The 22,077-nt window shown below is 36.6% G+C and overlaps 1 protein-coding gene and 1 pseudogene across 1 annotated transcript; one reads left to right on the plus strand and one right to left on the minus strand.

Annotated features, from left to right (window-relative positions):
- The first annotated feature begins 7,992 nt into the window (after positions 1 to 7,992).
- On the plus strand, positions 7,993 to 8,932 carry LOC101960824 (olfactory receptor 2Y1B). The gene has a single exon (XM_005339355.2). It carries the CDS (start codon positions 8,000 to 8,002, stop codon positions 8,930 to 8,932), a length of 933 nt encoding a protein of 310 aa, XP_005339412.2. The 5' UTR covers positions 7,993 to 7,999.
- Positions 8,933 to 20,579: 11,647 nt separating this feature from the next.
- LOC101960529 (olfactory receptor 2Y1B-like) lies at positions 20,580 to 21,223 on the minus strand (annotated as a pseudogene).
- Positions 21,224 to 22,077: the final 854 nt, after the last annotated feature.

The raw sequence follows: 22,077 nt of genomic DNA on the forward strand, positions 1-22,077 counted from the left end.
AAATCTGAACAGACACTTCTCAGAATAGGATATCTATTCTGAGAATCTATATCTGATTGATACACAATCGATCAACAAATATATGAAAAAATGTTCATCATCTCTAGCAATTAGAGAAATGCAAGTCAAAACTACTCTAAGGTATCATCTCATTCTAGTCAGAATGGCAGCTATTATGAAGACAAACAACAATAAGTGTTGATGAGGATGTGGGGAAAAAGGCACACTCATACATTGCTGGTGGAACTGCAAATTGGTGCAGCCAATATGGAAAGCAGTATGGCGATTCCTTGGAAATCTGGGAACCAATGTGGGGTTTTTGATAAGTGCTAAGTATATCTATCCCAACCATTATTTGACCCAGCTATCCCTCTCCTCAGTCTATACACCAAAAACTTAAAAATAGCATACTACAGGGACACAGCCACATCAATGTTTACAGCAGCACAATTCACAGTAGCTAAACTGTGGAGCCAACCTAGATGCCCTTCAGTGGATGAGTGGATTAAAAAAATGTGCCATATATACACAATGGAATTTTACTTAGCAATAAAAGAGAACAAAATCATGACATTTGTAGGTAAATGGATGGCGTTGGAGAAGATAATGCTGAGTGAAATTAGCTAATCCTCCAAAAAGCAAATGCCATTTTTTTTTTTCTGATATAAGGAGGCTGACTCATAGTGAGGTAGGGAGGGGGAGCATGGGAGGAATTGATGAATTCTAGATAGGACAGAGGGGTGGGAGGGAAAGGGAGTGGCCAGGGGATTAGCAAGGATGTTGGAATGTGATAAACATCATTATCCAAAGTACATATATGAAGACACGAATTGGTGACAACATACCTTATATATAATCAGAGATGAAAAATTGTGCTGTATACATGTAATAAGAATTGTAATGTATTCTGCTGTCATTTATTCTTAAAAAGTCAATTAAAATAAAGAAATAAAATAAAGATAAAAAATAAACAAACAAACAAAAAACAAAGGCTAGAAATAAGGAGAGAGAAACAAATATGCATATGTAAAGGAGTCTGAAATGTTAACAATTTCCACTATGGTGCACAAAACAGTCAGTAAGCATATGTGTTCCCTGTTTGTGCTCAGCTGATTTTTGTTTCATTTCTTTTTGAGTTATGAAGAAGTATGGGCTATGGGCTGTTGAGTTCTGTTTTTTTAAAATTGTGTTCTTCACTGAGTTGAAGGTTGGGGTTTAAGATTTCTCAACTTACATTCTTGAGAGATTGGTGTGGGCTGGTGGGCTGTGGGCAGGGTGTTGAAGCCTCTGGCTGGGGCAGGTGGGCCTGGCAGTGACATGGCTAAGGCAAGCTGGGCTGCAGCCAGGTGACAAAGCAGCAGGCCAGGCCAGCTGGGTCAGGCAGGCTTGGCTGCAAAGTGGTGGGTCAAGGATGCTGGGCTACAGCTGGGTAGTGAAGTGACTGGTTATGTCTGGTGGGCCTAGCTGGCCTGGGCCAGGTGGATCAGGCGGGCTGATGGGCCTTGCATCCTGGTGGTGAAGCTGGGCCGAGCAGTCCTTGAGGCAAAGTGGAGGACGGACAGGCTGAGATATGGGCCAGTGGTAGAGCTGTGGGCCTAGTAGGCATCGTGGTAGGCCAGGTCGGGGGTCAGGGAATTGGGGGACTCTTGGCTAGTGTTTGATTGCTAGACTGGTGTCCATACCAGAAGCTGGGGATGGGGATCCAGGGTCCTGGTGAGTGCTAGATTGGGGATGGTGCCCGGGACCCACTGGGTGCGACACCAGCTGGTCTCTGGTTTGGCTAAGGAGTTTTTACTTTAAGTCTCAGGAGGAACAGTTTTCCTGCTGTCTGAGTTCTGGGTAGTCAAGTTAGGAGAAATCCTGCCTCACTCTAATCCACTATCTTGCCCTCCTTTGTAGCTTGGCATTTTAAAATGATAAATATTATTTGACTGAATTCAATTTATTTCTAAACAACTAGGCATGCACATGGTTCATGAATATTATTTCCCTAGCCTTAATTCAGAGGGACTGGTTGTAAGGAAATGAAAAATATGGTAATTTTAAAAAATGTTTTCATTAGTGTATTAGGTTATGCATAATAGTGGAGTTTATTTTGACATAATCATATGTACATGGGATATAATTTCAGTCCCCTGTACTTTCTCTTTTCCTCCCATCCTCCCTCACATATTCCTCTTCCTCTACTTGTTTTCCTTCTATTTATGTATCATTTTTAAAATTGATGCTTTATAAATATACACAAATATGCAATTCACTGTGTATGTTCACATATGTACATAGCATAATTTGGTCAATTTTATTCTTCAGTTTCTCTCTTTTCCCATCCCTCTGCTCTTTCCCCATTAATTCTCTTCCTCTTCCCACTGATCTTCATTCTGCTTTTATGGGATTTCCCCCCCACCTTTTTGAAAAATATGATAATTTTTAATGGGAAAATTAAAAAATGTACCAGAAAATATATATATTCTTGCAACCTACCTTTATTTTAGTGTTTTTCCAAATTATATAATTTGTGTAAATTCAGTCAAGAATCATTACATACCACATAGATTTTTATTAAATACAAATGAACAAACACCCTCCACCAACAACCCTTCAAGATATTATAACTAGGAAGTATGACTTTTTAAAAACTTTGGTTATTTTCTTCTTATTTTCCCCAACAGTGTCCAGTGTATGATTCTTTCCCTATTTTACTTAATAAAATTCTAGAGACCACTTAAATATTACAGCATTTAACAAAACATTTATTCACTTAGAAATTGTGAAAGTTAAGAGGAAGAACGGAGAAGCAGAAGAATGAAGAATGCCTCAGCTACTTTATTTCCCTTCTCCCAAGGGTCTCCAACTACTCTACAGTAATTGGTCACTTTGGGGCACATCCTTCAGGGGACACTTCAGAGTTACTGAAAGTTACTTGTTATTTCAGGATTAATAAGTAGGGTTGCTTATGGATTTGTTACAATTCCCCAGGCACTTAATATAAAAGCTACCTGCAATGATAAACTATTTAGGATAGGAAGAAAGAACTCCCAGACACTCAGATTGATGTCTCCTGGGTCTTTGGGTACAGTAGACAGGCTTTTACCTGTGAGGTGCCTGAAATCAACTTAGCTGAAATAGAAATGCTTGGTGCACTAGACATATATTATCCTGTTATTCATTACCGATTCAGGATAGCATTTTTGTCCCCCTGAGGGGAAAAGGAGAGAAGCAGATAAAGGTATGATTTGGGTGCTCAACAGCATTTCTGAAAATAGTTTTTAGGCTGAAGAAGAAAGAGCAATATAAAGAGGAAGCAAAGGAAGACACTGGCAGTTTTGCAAATCCCAATTTGTTTTCTTGGCCCTAACTTTGTATTTTGGTAAATAAGTTCCACACACTCTTTGGCTCCATAAACAGTGTTGGCCAGGAGAAAACACAGCTTTGTGTCTTGGCTGCTTTGACAGTGATTTTACTTCTAATAGGTCAATGAAACTCTGGTATCTTGCAGAGTCCTAGCATGACCTCTCTTTTCCCCAAGAATTTATCTCTCTCACCTTATACTATGACTTTAAATTGATGATAAAGGACATGACAAGAAAGTGTTTTTTATCATGTTAGACTGACAAATGTTGTGAAGGTAAGTATTTTCCTTGGTTTTCAATCTCTCTGGATGCTATATTTTAGCTGGGCAGGTCTCAAAAGCCAAGATATACTTCTCATTATGATGCCCACCTCAGATCCTACATCAGTATAAAATTGGATCACTATTGCTTTCTTAAGATGATTTTTAATTATTAAAAAGACAGGTCAGTATATATAGATGACTCTAGGGAGGTACACCTGATTATTTTCCCCCTCTTTCTATAATCCTGAGCAAATGGGATTGAGAGGTTTTTTTTTGAATGCTTTATACTCTTGTGGTTCCACCTCTTCCCATTACTCAGCTTAATGAATGCCTGTTATGGGCCAGGTGGAAGAAATCCACTACAAAGGGATTATATGCATAGCCACCTAAAATAGTGTAGTCAGTATTGTTTGGCAGGGTAATGATTAAAAACTTTGGAACCAGTGAGTTCTGACTTAAAGTCCTAGTTCTATCAGACCCTGGGCATGTGACATTAACTTTAGGTCTAAGTCACTATAAGCTTCATTTTTCTACTCTATAAAGGGAGGCTTTAATGTTAATAAAGTTATATATGAATATAAAATGGAACAATATAGAGAAGTACCCACAGATTACAGATGAATATAAAGTGGAGCAATGCAGGCAAAGCACTCTCTACTTTGCTAAGAGTGTAGTGTGTACTTGAGAAAAGTTACCTTATTCTTACTGCTACTACGACTGCTGCTAATCTAGTGAATAACAATTTAAATTTACTTTTGTATAAATTTAAAGATAATTCATAAAAATAATTTTATGATATTGTTATTCTAATATTACAGGTGACTGAACTAAGACCCAGAAATGTTAAAGAGTTTCCTAAGTTGACACATGTAGTAAGTGATTTAAACAGAAGCTAGGATTTAAACAGAGGTCTCTTGATTTCATGTTTAATACTTTGGACTGCCTATGATGGCATTATCAAGGTTCTCTTACTAAATTAGTTAATCCAAATGAGAATTATTCAAAAGACTTTTCTATTTATCAATTATAGTAAGTTTAATATCATCATGGAATATTTGCTTTATCCTATTTTAGCAAACTTCCCCAGCCCCCTGATGAATTAACTCTTTTTATTCCAATTAATTCCTTTTTCTCCACCATTGCCACTTTTATTTCATTTTTCTTTAGTGTAGAAAAATGCAGAAGAATTATAATTAGTTGCCCTGGGTTTTTTTTAACCACTTCTTATATACTGTGTGACCTAATGAATGCTAATTAATCAGTTACAAAGTGAGACTATTAATATCTAACTAGCTTCTAGTGTCATTGTGAAGTTCATATTCAATTATCATTACATAAAAAGCAACTATCAGGTAATTTTATTACAATGGACTCTTATAATATTTAAGAACTTATAAGTTGTGAAAGAAAATAAAGACTGAATTTTCTTTTTCTACAGATTTATGGGATCATACTGTCTTTACCAGTCCACATTGTTCAGATGTATACTAAGCACACTTGCAGGAAAAACTTGAAATAGAAAGCATAGATCTGCAGAGTCTTCATGGACCTGGCTGGAACTGATGAAGCCACAGAATTTCATGATAACACCACTCAGTTCAGTTAGCAGACAGATGGGGATCAATCTCTACTTTTGGTAGAAAATAGGTAAGATGGACTTATGGAAACGTGAGGTGGATGGGTAAGGGGATAAGTAGTATGAGGATAGGGAATTCTGTTTATTTTATTCTAAAAATTAATTATTATTTCAGTGGTACAAACGTATGGAGTTTGATGTGAAAATTTGATAGATCTATATAGTAATGTAATGATAAAATCAAGGTAGGTAGTTAACATTTCTGTCTCCTTAAATATTTTAAATTCACTGGAAGTGAATTTTGTGTCTTGGATGAACACTGGATTTTTAATCGAGATATTAGAGCTTTTCATTTAAAAAATTTCTAACTTAAAAAATTTTATGTGATTCAAAACAAAGATGGTGATTCCAGATTTGATTCAGAGTTCACATACTTGGGATCTTTGGAGAGATGTTAACTGAATACACACATATTACTTGCTACACATTTGGAAATTGCTGAACATATATTTAATAATGAACAAATTAAATACCATCTCAGGTTTCTCTGCCTCCTTCTTCCCCATGTTGTATCTCTGAGCTCCAACCCAGCATGCATGGAAACTCATACTTATAAATGGATTCTTCCTTTATATCACATGAGCCTCTTTTGCTTATGTGAAATGGCAAACTATACCTGATCAGTTTCCCTTCCATTTATTTATTTTCCCCCTTACTTTAAATTTATTTGTGATTTTAAAATTTAGGTATGGATTAATACAAAATTATTCAATTTTATAGGATGGAAAACAACTATATAGTACGCCAAATTTGTTTAACCATTCATTCTAATGAAACAGACCAATCATAAAGGAGCATACTGAAAGGCTGAATATATACCAGTACCTCATTCTTACTATCTCAAATATGCTCAGTCTGAAGACCTGGAAAAAGTGTATCTAATAAGCTATGTACTGTGAAGAGATAAGATGCTGTTTTTTTTTTTAAAGGATAGTTTTTAGAGTACCATGAGGAGATTCCCCCCTGCTCCATGTTGGGGGTTAAACCCAGGGCCTCATTCAAGTTAGACAACTATTTTACCATGATCATACATCTGCAGGTCTGACAGAGTCTTTCTTAAACTCAATATGATTCATGGGGGATTAAATAAAATTTGGAGAAACTTGGATACCCTGAAGCTTCTTGAAGGCAATGACTATCTTGAAAGCAGTACTATAGAGAATTGCTGTTTATCAGCAGAGGGAAAACACAGAAAGAGTCAAGGAGAGAATATTAGTGAAAAGTACAGAAGTAATCTTTTGCCTTGCTTCCTGGTTTCTTATTCAACTTCTATTTAAATAGAGTGAATTTATTACTGACTTTTTGATTTCCTTCCTGTTGTCTTTATTTGCGAATCCCATTGAAAATAAATCTAAATTCTTTAACCTTTTGCTCATTTATTTGAAATCTTCTACCTTACTATGACTTATTTCTATTCAGAGGCATGCACAGAAACTACCCTAAAAATGTTGTTAATGAGCGTCCTTCTCCTCTGTTGTGATTGATACATAAGAATTGTATTTTAAAATGCATCCCTTTTCTGCTTTGTATAACCTTATGTTGTAAGAGAATGTGAAAGAACAGTCATATGTAGAACTTATACAAAAATGATTTTAATAAATATTAGTTCTTAGACAACTCAGAGAGCTTTGCCCATTTGAAAAATTAAACTGGATTAAGAGAAGGGAGAGGAGAAGAAAAATATAAAAATTCATTTAGAGTAAGTATTGATATGAGTACAAAATCATCCCCACCAACAGGAAAAAGGCCTCCAGGTTGGGGACTTCAACAGAGTTAGCTGGAGACTTAAAAAAATTTATATATATAGAAAATAGTTGGGAGGGGGCAGAATGAACCAGGCTGAATTCTTACATAGAAAGTCTAGGGATGAGAAAAGTGCTAACAACTGCTACCATGGTGGAGTCAAGTTAGTCGAGGCTGCTTGCAATGGGTTTGAACCAAAAGATGTAAAATGGTTTCCTGTGTGGCAGAAGAGGGTCACTATGAAGGGACAGCTTGTGTTGAGTGGTTGTCCTGACTCTTATTCTGTAGGGCCACAACAGGAACAAAGGGACCCTGAGCCCCAGAGTTTACAAAAGGTGGTGTACACTGCCTCAGAAAGAAATGCCTCCACCTATTCTGGGGATAGGCAGGTCTACTGGCCTAGCAAAGTAGTGTCTAAAGAATGCACATATTCCCCATGAGAAGAGTCAATTGTTAAACACCTGTCAGGCTCCGAGAGCATAACATTGTCTTGGGAGAGTAAGACTCTTTGGCAATCCCTTCCCTTCCTCTTTGCATAACCCAAACAGGGAAAACCTAGAGGCACTGCTGACACACTGGTAGAGAAGAGCAGGAAAAGAAAGGGGCTGCCTATACCCCCTCCCCAAAACATAAGAGTTCACTTGAAAGGGGCTGTAGCTGGAAAGAGGTCAAGACTGGATGTTGAATTAGATTCTGAGTTTTTAGTATTCATGAGACTGGGATTTCAAATTAGTGAATTTAGATTCTGTCTATAACTGAAAATGGTTGTTATACTTTTTTTTTTTTTTTTTTTTACCATGGAGGCCATGAGTTTGCTGGAGTTCACACCAGCAAGTGTGAAGAGAGTTGGAAAAGACAAGAAGAAATAAAAATAAAATATAATTTAGTTCCTGTCTAGGGGCTCTGCTTTTCCAATATCCATTACATATATTAATTACCCAACTATTACCCTTAAATCCCACTCTAGATGACATGAGATTTCCCTCAATGATAGCTCTGAAGAGGAGATGGAAACAACCAATGACAGCTCAGGTGGAGATTTCATCTTAGTGGGCTTCTCTGAGCATCCTGAGTTGGAGCTGATCCTCTCCATTTTTGTCCTGATACTCTACAGCATAACCCTTGTGGGTAATGTGGCCATCATCTCACTCTCGATTCTGGATGCTCGGCTCCATACACCCATGTACTTCTTTCTCAGAAACCTTTCTGTGCTCGACCTCTCTTTTACCACTAGCATTGTGCCCCAGATGCTGGTGAACATGTGGGGAGGCAACAAGAAGATCAGTTATGCTGGCTGCATGGTCCAGTACTGGGTGGCCTTGGCACTTGGCTCCACTGAGTGCGTGCTCCTTGCCGTGATGGCGGTTGATCGCTATGTTGCAGTTTGTTGGCCCCTCCGCTATACCACCATGATGCACCCCAAATTGTGTCACCTCCTGGCAGCAGCTTCCTGGTCCTCTGGCTTTGCCAACTCCTTTCTACAGTCCTCAATGGCCATTGTGCTACCTCGCTGTGGAAACCGGCGTGTGGACCATTTCTTCTGTGAGCTGCTGATCATTGTTAAACTCTCCTGTGTGGATACTGGCCCAACAGAGTCCAAAATGTTTATTGCCCGGCTAATCATTCTAGCTGTGCCTGTCTCCATCATCTTGACCTCCTATGTGTGTATTGCCAGGGCAGTCGTGAAAATGCGCTCAGCAGAGGGAAGGAAAAAGGCTTTTGGGACTTGTGCTTCCCACCTTATGGTGGTCTCACTCTTCTATGGCACCATTATGTTTTTGTATCTGCAACCAAAGGACAACTACTCCCAGGACCAGAGCAAAGCACTTGCAGTGTTCTACATGATTCTTGCTCCCACTCTCAACCCGCTGATCTACACACTGAGGAACAAGGATGTGAAGAAAGCTGTTAGGAAAATTATGGGGAAGGAGCAAGCATAGGGAGATCCAGAGCTAGAATTAGGTGAAGCCAACACAGGAGACAGGATTTGGTATGCACTTGCTTTAATTGAACTTCTTTCATTTTCTTTGGGGTAGAGTGGATTATTTAATGTGTAATACCCTGTGGCTGTCCCTGGACCCTTTTAGGATTGAAACTTGCCAGAAGGAAAATTAATCATCCCTTAAAGAACTTCTCTAGTCAAATAATTTCTCACAGGCAAGTAAACCTGTCTTCTGTAGTTAACGTCTTTCTAGTCTCAATGAATAGTTACTTACTTATTCAAATACCATCAAATACACAGTCACTTGCTATAGTAACTGATAAAAATTTTACTATGTTTTTTTTTAAGCAGGTTCAAGGCCATAGCTGCATCTTTACTGTCTCATTCATCATTTTCACTTTACCCTCAGGCAGGCATATGAATGGCAGATAATCTAGTCAGTAGCACATTATGGAATATTTGTCCACTCTGGATAAGTATATGTAAAACAAAAAACAAGGATAAATACACAGAGACTAGGCACTATATCAAAGATTTATGCTTTTTAGAATTGAAAGGAATCCCCTGAACACTCAGGGCAAGGCTGGAGAAGATGTCAAATTTCTAGAACATAAATCTAGAGGAGATATTTAAACAAGAATAAACATTTATTTTTTTGGAACATAAGACAGTTTATAAATTTCAAAGTCACATAAATGATAACTAAGAAAAGACAACTGTATGTTAAACAGAGAAAAAGTAACTGATTTCAATGATTCAGAGCTTCCCATTCACTACATAAAGTAAAGAAATTGAAAATAAAAACTATTTTTTGAGTAGGAAATGAAAGTAAAGGGAGTCAGATATCTTGACCCCTATGGCTACATTTAGGTAGTTTTCTTATGACATGATCCCATGGTTGCAAATGCCCTTTGGCATTGATTGGTTTCTTGTCATTCTATGGTTCAAAATGGGATAAAAGTCCATCATAATTTCTTGAGATATGGCCCAAAGCCTATAATGACATATCTTTTAAGGGAGAGCCTTCACTGATTAATGTAGGACTGAGCAAAGCATCTCTTCTCATTCCCTGAGAAGCACACTTCTTCCTGTGTGGCTATTAATGTTTATACACAGTTATGATGGAATGGGAACACCGCTACTGGCTTTCTCCTTTCTGAGTTGGTCCATGTGTTTCTCAAGGAGCCTAGTGCTCTATAAATGTACAGTAAATGTGGGTTTAATGAAGGGATGTGGCAAGATGTTCATATACAATGGCATCATATGGGTTGGAATGCTTTTGAAACATCTTTCTGGTGTTGTGTGCAATATTTCATTCATATAGGATGGACCTTTTGTATTGACAAGTGATTGAAGGTATAAAATGAAAAAATAAAATTATCATATATATGACTGTCTGCAGCCATCTGTATTTAACTAGACTCTAATAACCACATCAAAGTATAATAGGCAAGGATTAGTTCAAATGAAAATCCTTGCTTAAAAGAAGAAAAAGAAATAATTGTGTTTTTTAAAAAATCAGGTTTTCAATTAGAGCAGAGGTTCTCAACTAGGGGCAATTGCACCTTATTCCTACTCACAGGGGGCACTTGGCAATTTCTGGGGACATTCTCAGTTATCACAATCTGGGAATGAGGTGATACCACCTTCTACTAAGTGGAAGCCAGGGGTTCCACTAACTAAAGCACAATGTGCAAGACAATCTCCTACAACAAGACATTTATTATTTGGCTGAGAAATCTTGAATTACAGGAATAAATATTATGGATGCTTTCATCAAAGAAAAAATTTGCAAAGGCAACCGGTTCATGAATGAGTTGATGACATGTGCATTTTTATGAGAACAGTGAGCAGTCTGTGTTAGCAAGGGTCTAACTAGGAAAACAGAACAACTTTTAAGTATTTTTTGGCATAAATTATTTAATGCAGAAAACTGGTAAACTAAGCAATGAAAGGGCTAAGAATCCCAACTGGGGATGTTGAATAAATCTCAATATTTGAAGTCAGTAATATCTCTAGGTTTGAGTAATTAACAGAGGAAGTGGTGTTACTAGACACCCAATGGTAGGATCACTTGGAAGAAACTGTAGCCAGCATAGTAAACCAGTCCTGGAGAAGCTGGAGCTGCAGAAAGGAGGGTGCTATTGCCCAAAGTACCACTTGAAGCAGACTGGGAGGTAGACATACCCTGAATTCTGTCCTCTAATTTTTGTGGATGTTAGAGACAAGGAAATGCAGCCTGTAGGGTCCTCAAAGCCTCACACACTTGTTCTTCATTCCACCCCACTGCAAAACCGAGCAGATCAGGACAAGGATAAAAATGTATCTGGAAGCAAATAGAGTTAAGTAGGATTGGCACCAATGATTCTTATCTCACTCAGTGTGCACACTATATGAATTTTTACATTTCATACAAATTCAGACTTTTACTTTACAGAAGGCAACACACTCCACTTCTTTCCATAGGGGTCATAAGTCCTTCCAGCCATGGTGTCTATCTTATCTTGAGTCCATGAACTCTGGCTAATGTTCTGTTCTTTTCACTTGGTCTAAAAGAAACTTCTTGGAATCTTATGACCTATAAATAAAATAAAAATAATTGGTTAATATATACATAAAATTATCCATACCAGACACAGTCTTCATTTCTGTAATGGGTTTCAAGGTCACAGTGGGTATTCATTTTAATCACGCAATTCTCCTGTGACCCAGTTCATATTATCTTCACTTTCAACCACTACCTGATTAGAGGAACTAAACTTCTGTTTTTACAGGGTATTAGGAATTAGTAATACTGTCTTTGTTGGGTGGTTATAATTTTCCAAGATGATAACTATCAAATGTAGCCCAGCCCGAAAACTTAGCCCAAGTTTTTGAAGATAAGAAGGAAAACTTGAGCATGTTATTAGATAGTGAGAGATTCATACTATTTTCACTTCTTAGTTTGGACTTTAGGAAAAATGTACATCAGATATATTACCCCAGAGAATTCTATTAATCCCAAATATGTCTTTATTGCCTCCCTGATGTAGGAAAATCATATTTCCCTTGATATTTGAGGTTATTCACCTCAGACAAGAAATTAATACTCGTAACTGTCAGTTCAGTAACATCATGGCAAGAATTCACCATGTGAAGCCCCATTGTTTATCCTCTGGTGGGCACTTTTGGAAGCAGAGATCACAAAATCAGCTAAGTCCAAGGTGTTTAAAAAATTAAAAAAATATTTATTTTTTAGTTGTAGATGGACATAACACCTTTATTTTATTTTTATGTGGTGCTGATGATGGAACCCAGTGTCTCATACACGGTAGGTGAGTGCTGTACTACTGAGCCCAGCCCGAAAACTTAGCCCAAGTTTTTGAAGATAAGAAGGAAAACTTGAGCATGTTATTAGATAGTGAGAGATTCATACTATTTTCACTTCTTAGTTTGGACTTTAGGAAAAATGTACATCAGATATATAAAGCACATGTTGCCTTGTATACAATACTTCAAACCCAATAGAATGTTGTCTTCAAGCTAGTAAGAAAACTTTATTTTTCTATAGGTCATCCAAATAGTTTATAATGCAGTGCTCTCCTAGTCATTGAGATTCATGGAAAAAAATAATGCCTTTTATAAACATGGAATTCATGGTCGCATTTTTTTCTTATGCTCTGATGACTTTTGTTTGGGAGAGTACTGTGTGGGGTGTCTTGATGTTCAATAACCATCCCATACGTCCACAGAAAATAGTGTTGAGGCATTGTGGAAGGGGAAGGCTAATCTGTATGCAGAATAAATTCTATTACAGAATAGAAAGGTAGCTAGAAAGGGCTCAATGTTATAAACCTTCCCCCAAAAGCTAGCTTGCCTCCCCAAGGAATAATGAATAGGAGGGGCTCCATACTGGCCTTTAGTTTTGCCAGTCAGGACACTAGTTCTAAAAGTAGGTAGATTAACCTAATGAAAAAAAAATCCTTGTCATCAAAACTATGCTTAGCTTCCATTGCTTGCATCATTGCAAATTTATACACAGGCCCATTGAGTAATCTCTGGGGTAGCTGAGGAAAGAGGTTGACAGACATCCATAAGATTTTTTTTTGGTGTGTATGTAAATATTGAGAACCTTTCTTGAAATGGATGGCCTTCTGTGTCCATTCTGAGAGATTTCTCTCTATGTACTTCCCAGACCTTTGTAAGTCTCTGAACACTGGAGAAACCATCAACCACATCTCATGAGTCACAATAGAGTCATATATCTGGACATGGGTATTTTCACACAAAGTATACATTCAGATACACTGCCCCAAGTTCTGTCCACTTGGACTTAATATAGTTTCATTTTAGCTGGTGCCAACATTTCATGCAATCCCGTCTATAATTCAAGGAAAAGATTTTTTTCTTCTTCACCATCTAATCTTGGGCAATTCTTATAGGCCTTTGAGGTAGATATCTTGCAGAAGAGGAAACAATGAAGCAGGAGTAGGTGTTGTGAGAGCCATCATATCATTCACTTACAAATTATTTGTGATTCTATATCTACTAGAGTTTAATCCCATATATATATATATATATATATATATATATATATATATATATATATATTTATTTATTTATTTTTTTCAAGTTGATAAAGAATTAGTTTTTCTCTCATTCAACTTTATGGGTTGTTGGATAACAACCCATCTCATAGACTGACAGGCAATTAGGTGACAATCATTGTCCCTTGATTATACATCTAGTCTTTTCCAGAGTCCATTAGCAATCTTGGTTTTGTTTCTCAAAAACAAAATATTTATCAGTAGTAGTAGTGAATGTGGCTTTACACTAATTCCCCAGGAATCTACATGATGCATTTATTGAACCTTTCCAGAGGGTCTACCAGAATCCTTGAAACATTTGACAGATCAGCAAGTTCTTAAGTGTGGACTTGCTGTGGATAATTCTCTTTCTTCACTTTTTCAACAATGGTTGAAGTTGAACTAGTGAAGGGAGATAAATCAGATTACAGGAAGAGAAATAAAGTGCTTGTACTGAATCTTGAGGAACTCCAACATTTCAGGCAGCCAGAGAAAGAGAAATGAACTATAGAAAAGACAGGTATAGGTGTACTAGAGGAGGAAAATTATTAAAGTGTGGTATAATTGATGGCAAGGTTGAATTAATTTATTAGTTCTAATAGTTTTTCAGTGTAGTCATTAGGACTTTCTGTATATATTTTTATTAGTCTTTAGGACTTCTGTATATGCAATTACATCAAATATAAGAAACTTACCTTCCTTTTTTCTAGTGTGGCCCCCCCTTACTGTGCCTTCTTTTTATTGTGTCTTATTGCTTTGGCTAGAACTTTTAGTATTATATTGAATAAAAGTAGTGAAAGTAGCCATTCATGTCTTGTTCCTGATTCTAGAAAGAAAGCATTTAGCCTTTCCCCATTAAGTATTATGTTAGCTGTTGGCTTACTATGTGTGGCCTTTATTATGTTGAGGTATGTTTTATTCTATGCCTAATTTCTTTAGAATTTTTATTGTGAAGGAATGTTGAATTTTATCAAATATTTTTTCCATATTTATTGAGATTGTCAAGAGGTTTTTATCCTTTATTCTTTTGGAGTAGTGTATCATGTTTATTGATTTGTGTAGTTTGAACCATCCTTACATCTCTGGGATGAATCCTACTTGATCATGTTGAATAATCTTTTAATGTGCTGTTGGATTTGGTTTGTTAGCATTTTGTTGAGGATTTTTGCATCTGTGTTCATCAAGAAATTGGCATTAGTTTCCTTATTTTGTTGTTGTGTCCCTGTCAGGTTTTGTCGTCAAGATAATGCTGGCCTCATAGAATGAGCACAAGAATTCCCTCCTTTTCAATTTTTTTGGAATAAGTTTAGAATAACTGGTATTAGTTCTTTAATTGTTTGGTAGAGCTTGGCAGTGAAGCCACCTATTCTGTTTTTTAATGAGATACTTTAAAATCTTTTTATTTAAAAAATGTTCTTTTTAAATACACCTGACAGTAGAATGTATTTTGACATATATACATGGAGTATAACTTATTCTAATTCTTGTGGTTGTACATGATGTGTATTTTCATTGGTTGTGTATTCATATATGAACATAGGAAAGTCATGGTAGATTCATTCCACTCTATTTCATACTCCTACCCCCCCCATTCCTTTTGGTCCCTTTATCTATTCCAATTAACTTTTATTCTTATCATTACCCCCTTGTTGTGTGTTAACATCCACATTTTTCAAAGAGAACATTTGGCCTTTGGTTTTTGGGAATTGGCTTATTTCACTTAACATGATAGTCTCCAGATCCATCCATTTACCTGCAAATGTCATAAAGTCATTCATTTTTATGAATAACTAGTATTCTGTATATATACTACATTTTCTTTATCCATTCATCTTTTAGTTCTAAATACCTTAGCTATTGTGAATTGAACTGCTATAAATATTGATGCGGCTGCATCACTGCAGTATGTTAAGTTTTTGTCCTTTGGGTATATATTGAGGAGTGGTATAACTGAGTCAAATGGTGATTCCATTCCAAGTTTTTTTTTCTTTTAAAAATATTTTTCTTGTTTTAATCATTTTTATTTATGTGTTTTTAAATTCTCATATTAGGCACACATATTTTCTGGAATGTTAGACCTAAGTGATTTGTATTCTTCACTATTATGCATTTCACCACTTAATCACAATGAGATTATTAATGTCCACACACATTCTTCCTGATGTCTGTGTATCCACACCAGGTTTATTAATTTTAGCATTTGTCTACTATATATTTTTTCTTTTTATATTCAGTCTCTTGATATAGTTATACTAAAAGTAAGTCTTTCAAAATCAGCTAATAGTTGTCTGTTTTTACTACATTTTTTCCTATTTTTCTGACTTTTAAAACAGTATTTTGATTGCATCTCAATTTATTTTTATTAATTATACATTTTTGTATAAATAGCTAATTGTTATTATGAACTTTACAGTATTCTTTGCTCTATCCACCTCAGTTACTGTTTTCCATATTTTATAAGTACATTATAGTTTTACATAATGATGAGATTCATTGTTACATATATGCATACAATATAACAATATGCAATATCAGTCCTCAATGTTTCTTTCTCCATTTCCCCTTCCCTCCCCCAGGTACCTTTCTTATTTTGTTTAGTTGTTCTTTTAGATGTATGTGACAGTAGAGTATATTTTGACATATTCTATAACTTAATTCTAATAATTAGGATCCCGTTCTTGTGTACATGATGTAGAGCTACAATGGTTGTGTATTCTCATGTGAATATAGGAAAGTTCTGTTCAATTCATTCTACTGTCTTTCCTATTCCTATTTCCATCCCTTTCCTTCATTCTCCTTTGTCTAATCCAATGAACCTCTATTCCCTGCTCCCCACACTCCCCGCCCCACACTTAATGTGGGTTAGCATCCATATATCAGAGAGAATATTCAGCCTTTATTTTGGGGGATTGGATTATTTCTGAATGTGTCTGTAAAGTTAATTTTGCCAGTGAGTCCTATACTTTTCAAATTTTTCTTCTTGTACACATACTCTCTTTTATACCCTTAGTACTAGAAATTGAACCCAGGGGCACTGTACCACCAACCTACAACCCCTGCCATTTTTTTTTTTTTGACACAGGGTCTCACTAAGTTGCTTAGGGCCTTTCTAAATTGCTGAGGCTGGCTTCAAACATGTGATCCTACTGCCTCAGCCTCCTGCTTGACAGGTATTACAGGTATGTGGAATCACATCTGGCTCTTCTTAGTTATTAATGTTTCTTTTTTCAAGTTTGAAGAAGTTTAGCATTTCAATAGCTTTTGTTTGCCTAGGAATATCTTTTATCTCTTCTTCTTTATACAGGGCACTGGTGGGTACAGTATTGGTTGGCAGTTTTTTTTTCTTGTAGTACTGTTAATATCTAATGCCACTCTCCTGGCCTGTAAGATTTCTGTTTTGAAGTATGATTTTAGGCAAATTGGGAAACTTTTGTGTGCTATTTGTTTTTCTCTTGTAGCTTTGTGAATCTTCTCCTTATCTTTCATCTTTGAAAGCTTGCATATAATGTGTCTTGGGGCAGAGTTGGTTAAGTAAAAACAAAACAAAACAAAACAAAAATCCGGTGACCTCAAACATTTCTGTATCTGGATATTTATAGCCTTCTTCATGTTCTGGAAATTTCCTATTATAATCTCCTGGAATAATATTTCTAACCCTTTGTTATTCTTGGATCTCTCTTGAACTTCAATCACCTAAATATATTTTTTTGTTGGCACAGAGTTCAGTAAGTTTTCTTCATTTCTTTTCTAATGCTTTTTTTGAAAAATAACCTGTTTTTGAACTCTCTATTTATTTTTTCTGTTTGATCTTCTTTCCTATTGATGTGTTTGGCACATTTTAATTTCACTTAGTTTTTTTTTTTTGCTCAAAGATTTCTGTTTGATTTGTTTGAATTTCTCTCATTTCTCTGTCAAGTTTCTCTGTTAAACTATCAAGTTGTTTCTCTGTGCTCTCTTTAAGCTCAATTAGTTTTTTAAAAACAGCTATTTCATATTCTTCATCTAAGAGTTTGCCCATACTGGTTATTATCTAGTTGGCTTCTGACATCTTATTTTGACTATTAGGTGAGGTCACATTTCCCTGAAAGTTCTTAATGCTCTTTTTATGGAATATCATCTGTGTATTGTAGGATTTTTTATTGTAGGTATTTATTCCAATCTTCCTAAGATGCATTGTTCATTTGTTCATGCTCATATTTCCAGATATTCAAACAGGCTGTTTATTTTCTTGGAGGCTACAGTCACTTTCTCTCTCTCTCTCTCTCTCTCTCTCTTTCTTTCTTTCTTTCTTTCTTTCTCTCCATCAGAGGTGCCCTAAATTTAAGTTTGCTCTCTAAGGCACTAGAGGTATTAAGTTCAGGTTCATTGGTGTGCTGTTTCTGTCTCAGAACCAGAGGGTATTATTCAGTAAGAATGGGAATAGTGCCTAAAAATAATGATTTGTCACGGGAAGCTCTGGAGACGAGGGTAGTCCCAAAATCTCATATTGGGTCACTCAGGAATTGGAGAATTCTGCCCAGCTCTGGTCTCAGTCTCTTATATCATATCTGAGGCCACAAATTCTGCAATGCAGTGTCATACCCTGAGCCCAAAGCCCACTGGAACCACTGCAGCTCTGGGTAGAACCAAGACTTGCACTCCTTTGAGTTGTCCACTGCTAAGATGGACCATTGTAATCAGCCAAAGGTGATGCTGGCCAGAATAGAAATCCAATTGACTGATTCTCATGTCTCCACCTGACATCAGGGTTGTTTACAGGCTCTGGACACGTGTACTGTTCTGGGAGTGGAAGCCATTAGGATATTCTCAGTGTTAGGTTCCACAAACCCAGCACCAAGTCCCAAGGCAAAGTCCTGTGCCTACTGTACCTATCCCGAGCAAATGGGACCTTGCCCAATACTATGCTGCACAAAGTTGGGTTAGCTTTGGTAAAGGCAGTCTCTTCACCAATGGAGCTGATGCTGAGCTGGGTCACTCTTGAATTTTTCATTCTCAGTGACATGCACAATGTCAGTGATGTATCCAGGCCCATGGCTCAGCTGGTGGTGATAGAGGTCATAACAAAAATCTGTCCCACATAGGCACAGGTTTCTGTCTGGTGCAAGGGTAGGTCTAGAACTCCATCTTCAAGTGCTGGCCTAGGGATAATTGTGATGTTCAAGATTGGGAGATTGTTTGTGGCAGCATCCTTAGTGGCCTGGCTAATGAAATTCCAGTGGTTTGGTCCACAGATATAGCAAATGGGGCTCTGCCAGCATTAGGTTTCAACTTGGTGATTCTTAGGCTGGGCCTCAAGTCTAATGCCTGGACTTCATATTTTTCCCCAAGTAGGGGTCTCTGTTTATGGTTTGGTTTTAGGAGAGTGTGATGTGGGAGACTCTTTTTCAATCCATCTTTTTTTATTGTTATATTAAAAGCAGGTACCATAGTCTCTCACCTGGCTTTTGTATTTTTTGTGAAATTAGTTTGGTGCATGAATAACTCTTTAATTTGTGTTTGTGGGAGATGATTCTGGTGGATCTTACTGAGCTACTATATTGCTTTACCACAAACACTTGTATTTTTTACTTATAACCATAATTTAAATACATGGAATAAAATGATAGTGGTGAAATTTCAAATATCCATTTTCTTTATACTTTAGCTTAGAACTTTTTAACTTTATACTGTTCCCTACCCTGGATATTTCTGTCTCTTTCTCCTTTGTGTTAACTCTTTTAGTCTTTTTCTTTCTTATATCCCTTCACCTTGAATCACTATTTTAATGTTCATTTCTTCTCTTTTACATGGAAAAATATTGTTTTAAGATGTAACTTTCTGTATTTCACTTTTACTTTTAATTTAACATAATAATTACAGATATTATGATCTACAGTTATTCACACAACACACACACACACATATATATATATGCATGTATGCAATGAGTAATGATCAAATAAATAATATTTGCATTTCTCTCTCCTCAAACGTTTATCATTTTGATGTGTTGGGAAGCTTCAAACTTCTCTTTTCTGATTATTTTGAAGCATAATGAATTGTAATAAATCATACTCTCCCAGTGGGCTGTAGAACATGAGAACATATTTCTCCTATTAGCTATGTTTTGGTACTCATTGTTCAACACTTCTCTATCCTCCCTCATCCTTATGCATACTAGGTCTAGTGACCACCCATCTACACTTTTTTCTATGACACCAACTTTTTAAGCTTCATATATGAGTGGGAATTGATATGTTTTTCCTTTTGTGCCTGGCTTATTTCACTTAATATTATGTCTTCCAGATATTGAAAATTACAGGATTTCATTCTTTTTATAGCTGAATAACTTTCCATTGTGTATATACACAACATTTTATTTATCTATTAGTCCAATGATGGACATCTTGGTTAATGCCTTATCTTGGCTATTATGAAGAGTTCTGTAATTAACAAAATAGAAATAGAAAATAGCTTTTGTTTCAAAACAAGTAGTTTGACTGAAACTCTTAATGTATCTTGTAAGATATTTATGCTTTCCTTTGCCCAGTACCACCCTAATCATTTTGCTTTTTTGTTCTAGTAGGTGAAATGACATCATAGCTGAAACTCTACTTGCTCTCCGCAGTGACTCTGTTCATGTTTTTCTTAACTGTGCCACATTTCATAGAGGGTAATTCCTGTAAAACAACTTAGAATCAGACCCTGAGATGTGAAGAGATATGAATAAGGTCATGGTTAGGTATTTATTTATTTATTGTTTTGGTGCTGGAGATTGAACCCAGGACCTCTCACATGCTAATCAAGCTTTACCTTTCATCTATATCCCTCCCTAATCCACAATCAATTTATAAAGTAGAAGTAAACTGTTGTTCTCTGCCTTTGATCACAGAGTACTACATTGGCAATCATTGCTTTGGAAATGAGCTTTAATTCTGAATTAAGTATTCTTTCAGTCTCAGACTTGTCAAAAACACATCCCCATTTTCCACAAGAGGACACAACACACCCACATTCCCACTCTTCTTTTGGAAGGTTGTGATACAAATAACAATTACTTCTTGCTGGCCAAAGATCATAAATACTAACCTAAAAAGCAACTCAAGTGATCCCCAAAATGGTGAAGACCAAAATTATGGCTCCAGCCACAAACAAATAGGCCTCTATTCCTCCAATGTCTTCATAAGTCAACTTCTGGAGTAAAGGCATCTCACAGAAGAAGTGGTTCAGGTAATGGAGGCCACAGAGAGGCATGGCCATCATGAAGCTTGTCTGAATCAGAGAGTTCATGAGACCTCCCAGCAGGCAGCAATAGCCAGGGAATGGCAGAGAAGGGGGTGCATGTTGGTTGTGTAGTGGAGTGGATGACACACAGCAGCATAGTGGTCAATGGCCCTCACAAAGAGGAGCACACACTCAGTTCCACCCAGGGAGAGGTAGATGAGGAGCTGGGCCACACCCCTCTATAGCTGATGGTCCTGTCAATTCCAGAAAATTGATCAGCAACTGGGGCACAGTGCTGGTGGTATAGCAGTGGTCCAGGAAGGGGAGGTGGCAGAGGAAGAAGTACATGGGCGTGTGCAGCCGAGGGTCCAATTGTGACAGAGCAGTGATGGCAGTGTTACCAAAGAGGGTTAGGAGTAGAAAATTGAAATGAAGACAAAAAAGGTAACTTCCAGTTGTGGCCAATCTGAGGAGCCCACCAAAACAAAGCCTTCTTCAAAACTGGTGTTAAAGCTTCCCATAGCCTTGCATCTGCAAAACAACAGAAGACAATTCAATGCTTCCTCTGAAGAACTTGAATTAAAATGTGTTTCACAACATTTGAGGATATGGTAAAAATGTTCCTCCATTAACTATAAGATGGGTAAGATAGTTTTGAGCCTCCTATCTACTCCTGATCTTATTCATTTTGCTAATTTGTGTAATCTGTGCACCAAAAAACCCAAAACCAAACCCCCAAAACACAATGGGCTGAACTTTGCAGACATTATGCTAAGTGAAATAAGTCAGATATAAAAGGACACTTGTTATATGTGTTCACTTATATAAGGTACCTAAAATAGTCAAAATCATAAAGATAGAAATATAGAATGATAGTCCCTCAGGGTTCTGGGGAAAGGGGAGAACAAAGTTATTGTTTTCTGGGAACAGTTGTAGCATAGAATGATCAAAAATTTCTGAGATGAACAGTAGTGATGGTTGCATAACATCACAACAATGTAAGTATTCTACATGTCACTGAATTCGATACTTACAATGGTACATTTAATGTTATTATGTATATGAGTATACATATATATGAATATTTAATTAATTAATTAATTAATTAAGCTGTGTTAGGGATTTAACCAGGGTTTTATGCATGTAGGCAAATGCTCTACTCACTGAACTAAACGCCAAACTTCTTATATATCTCATACATATTTACTACAGAAAGTTAAAAAATTAATTTCTACCATAATCACCTATGCACACACAATGCATTTTTGCAGATTTGGTTTCCTACAATACCAAAATCAATGATTATGTATGTGCATCTCTATGTGTTTGTGGTTAAATGTGTGCACATCTGTGTGTCTATGCATGGCCTCTATAG

Source organism: Ictidomys tridecemlineatus, chromosome 1, assembly GCF_052094955.1.
Source record: "Ictidomys tridecemlineatus isolate mIctTri1 chromosome 1, mIctTri1.hap1, whole genome shotgun sequence".
In the NCBI taxonomy this organism is placed as follows: domain Eukaryota; kingdom Metazoa; phylum Chordata; class Mammalia; order Rodentia; family Sciuridae; genus Ictidomys; species Ictidomys tridecemlineatus.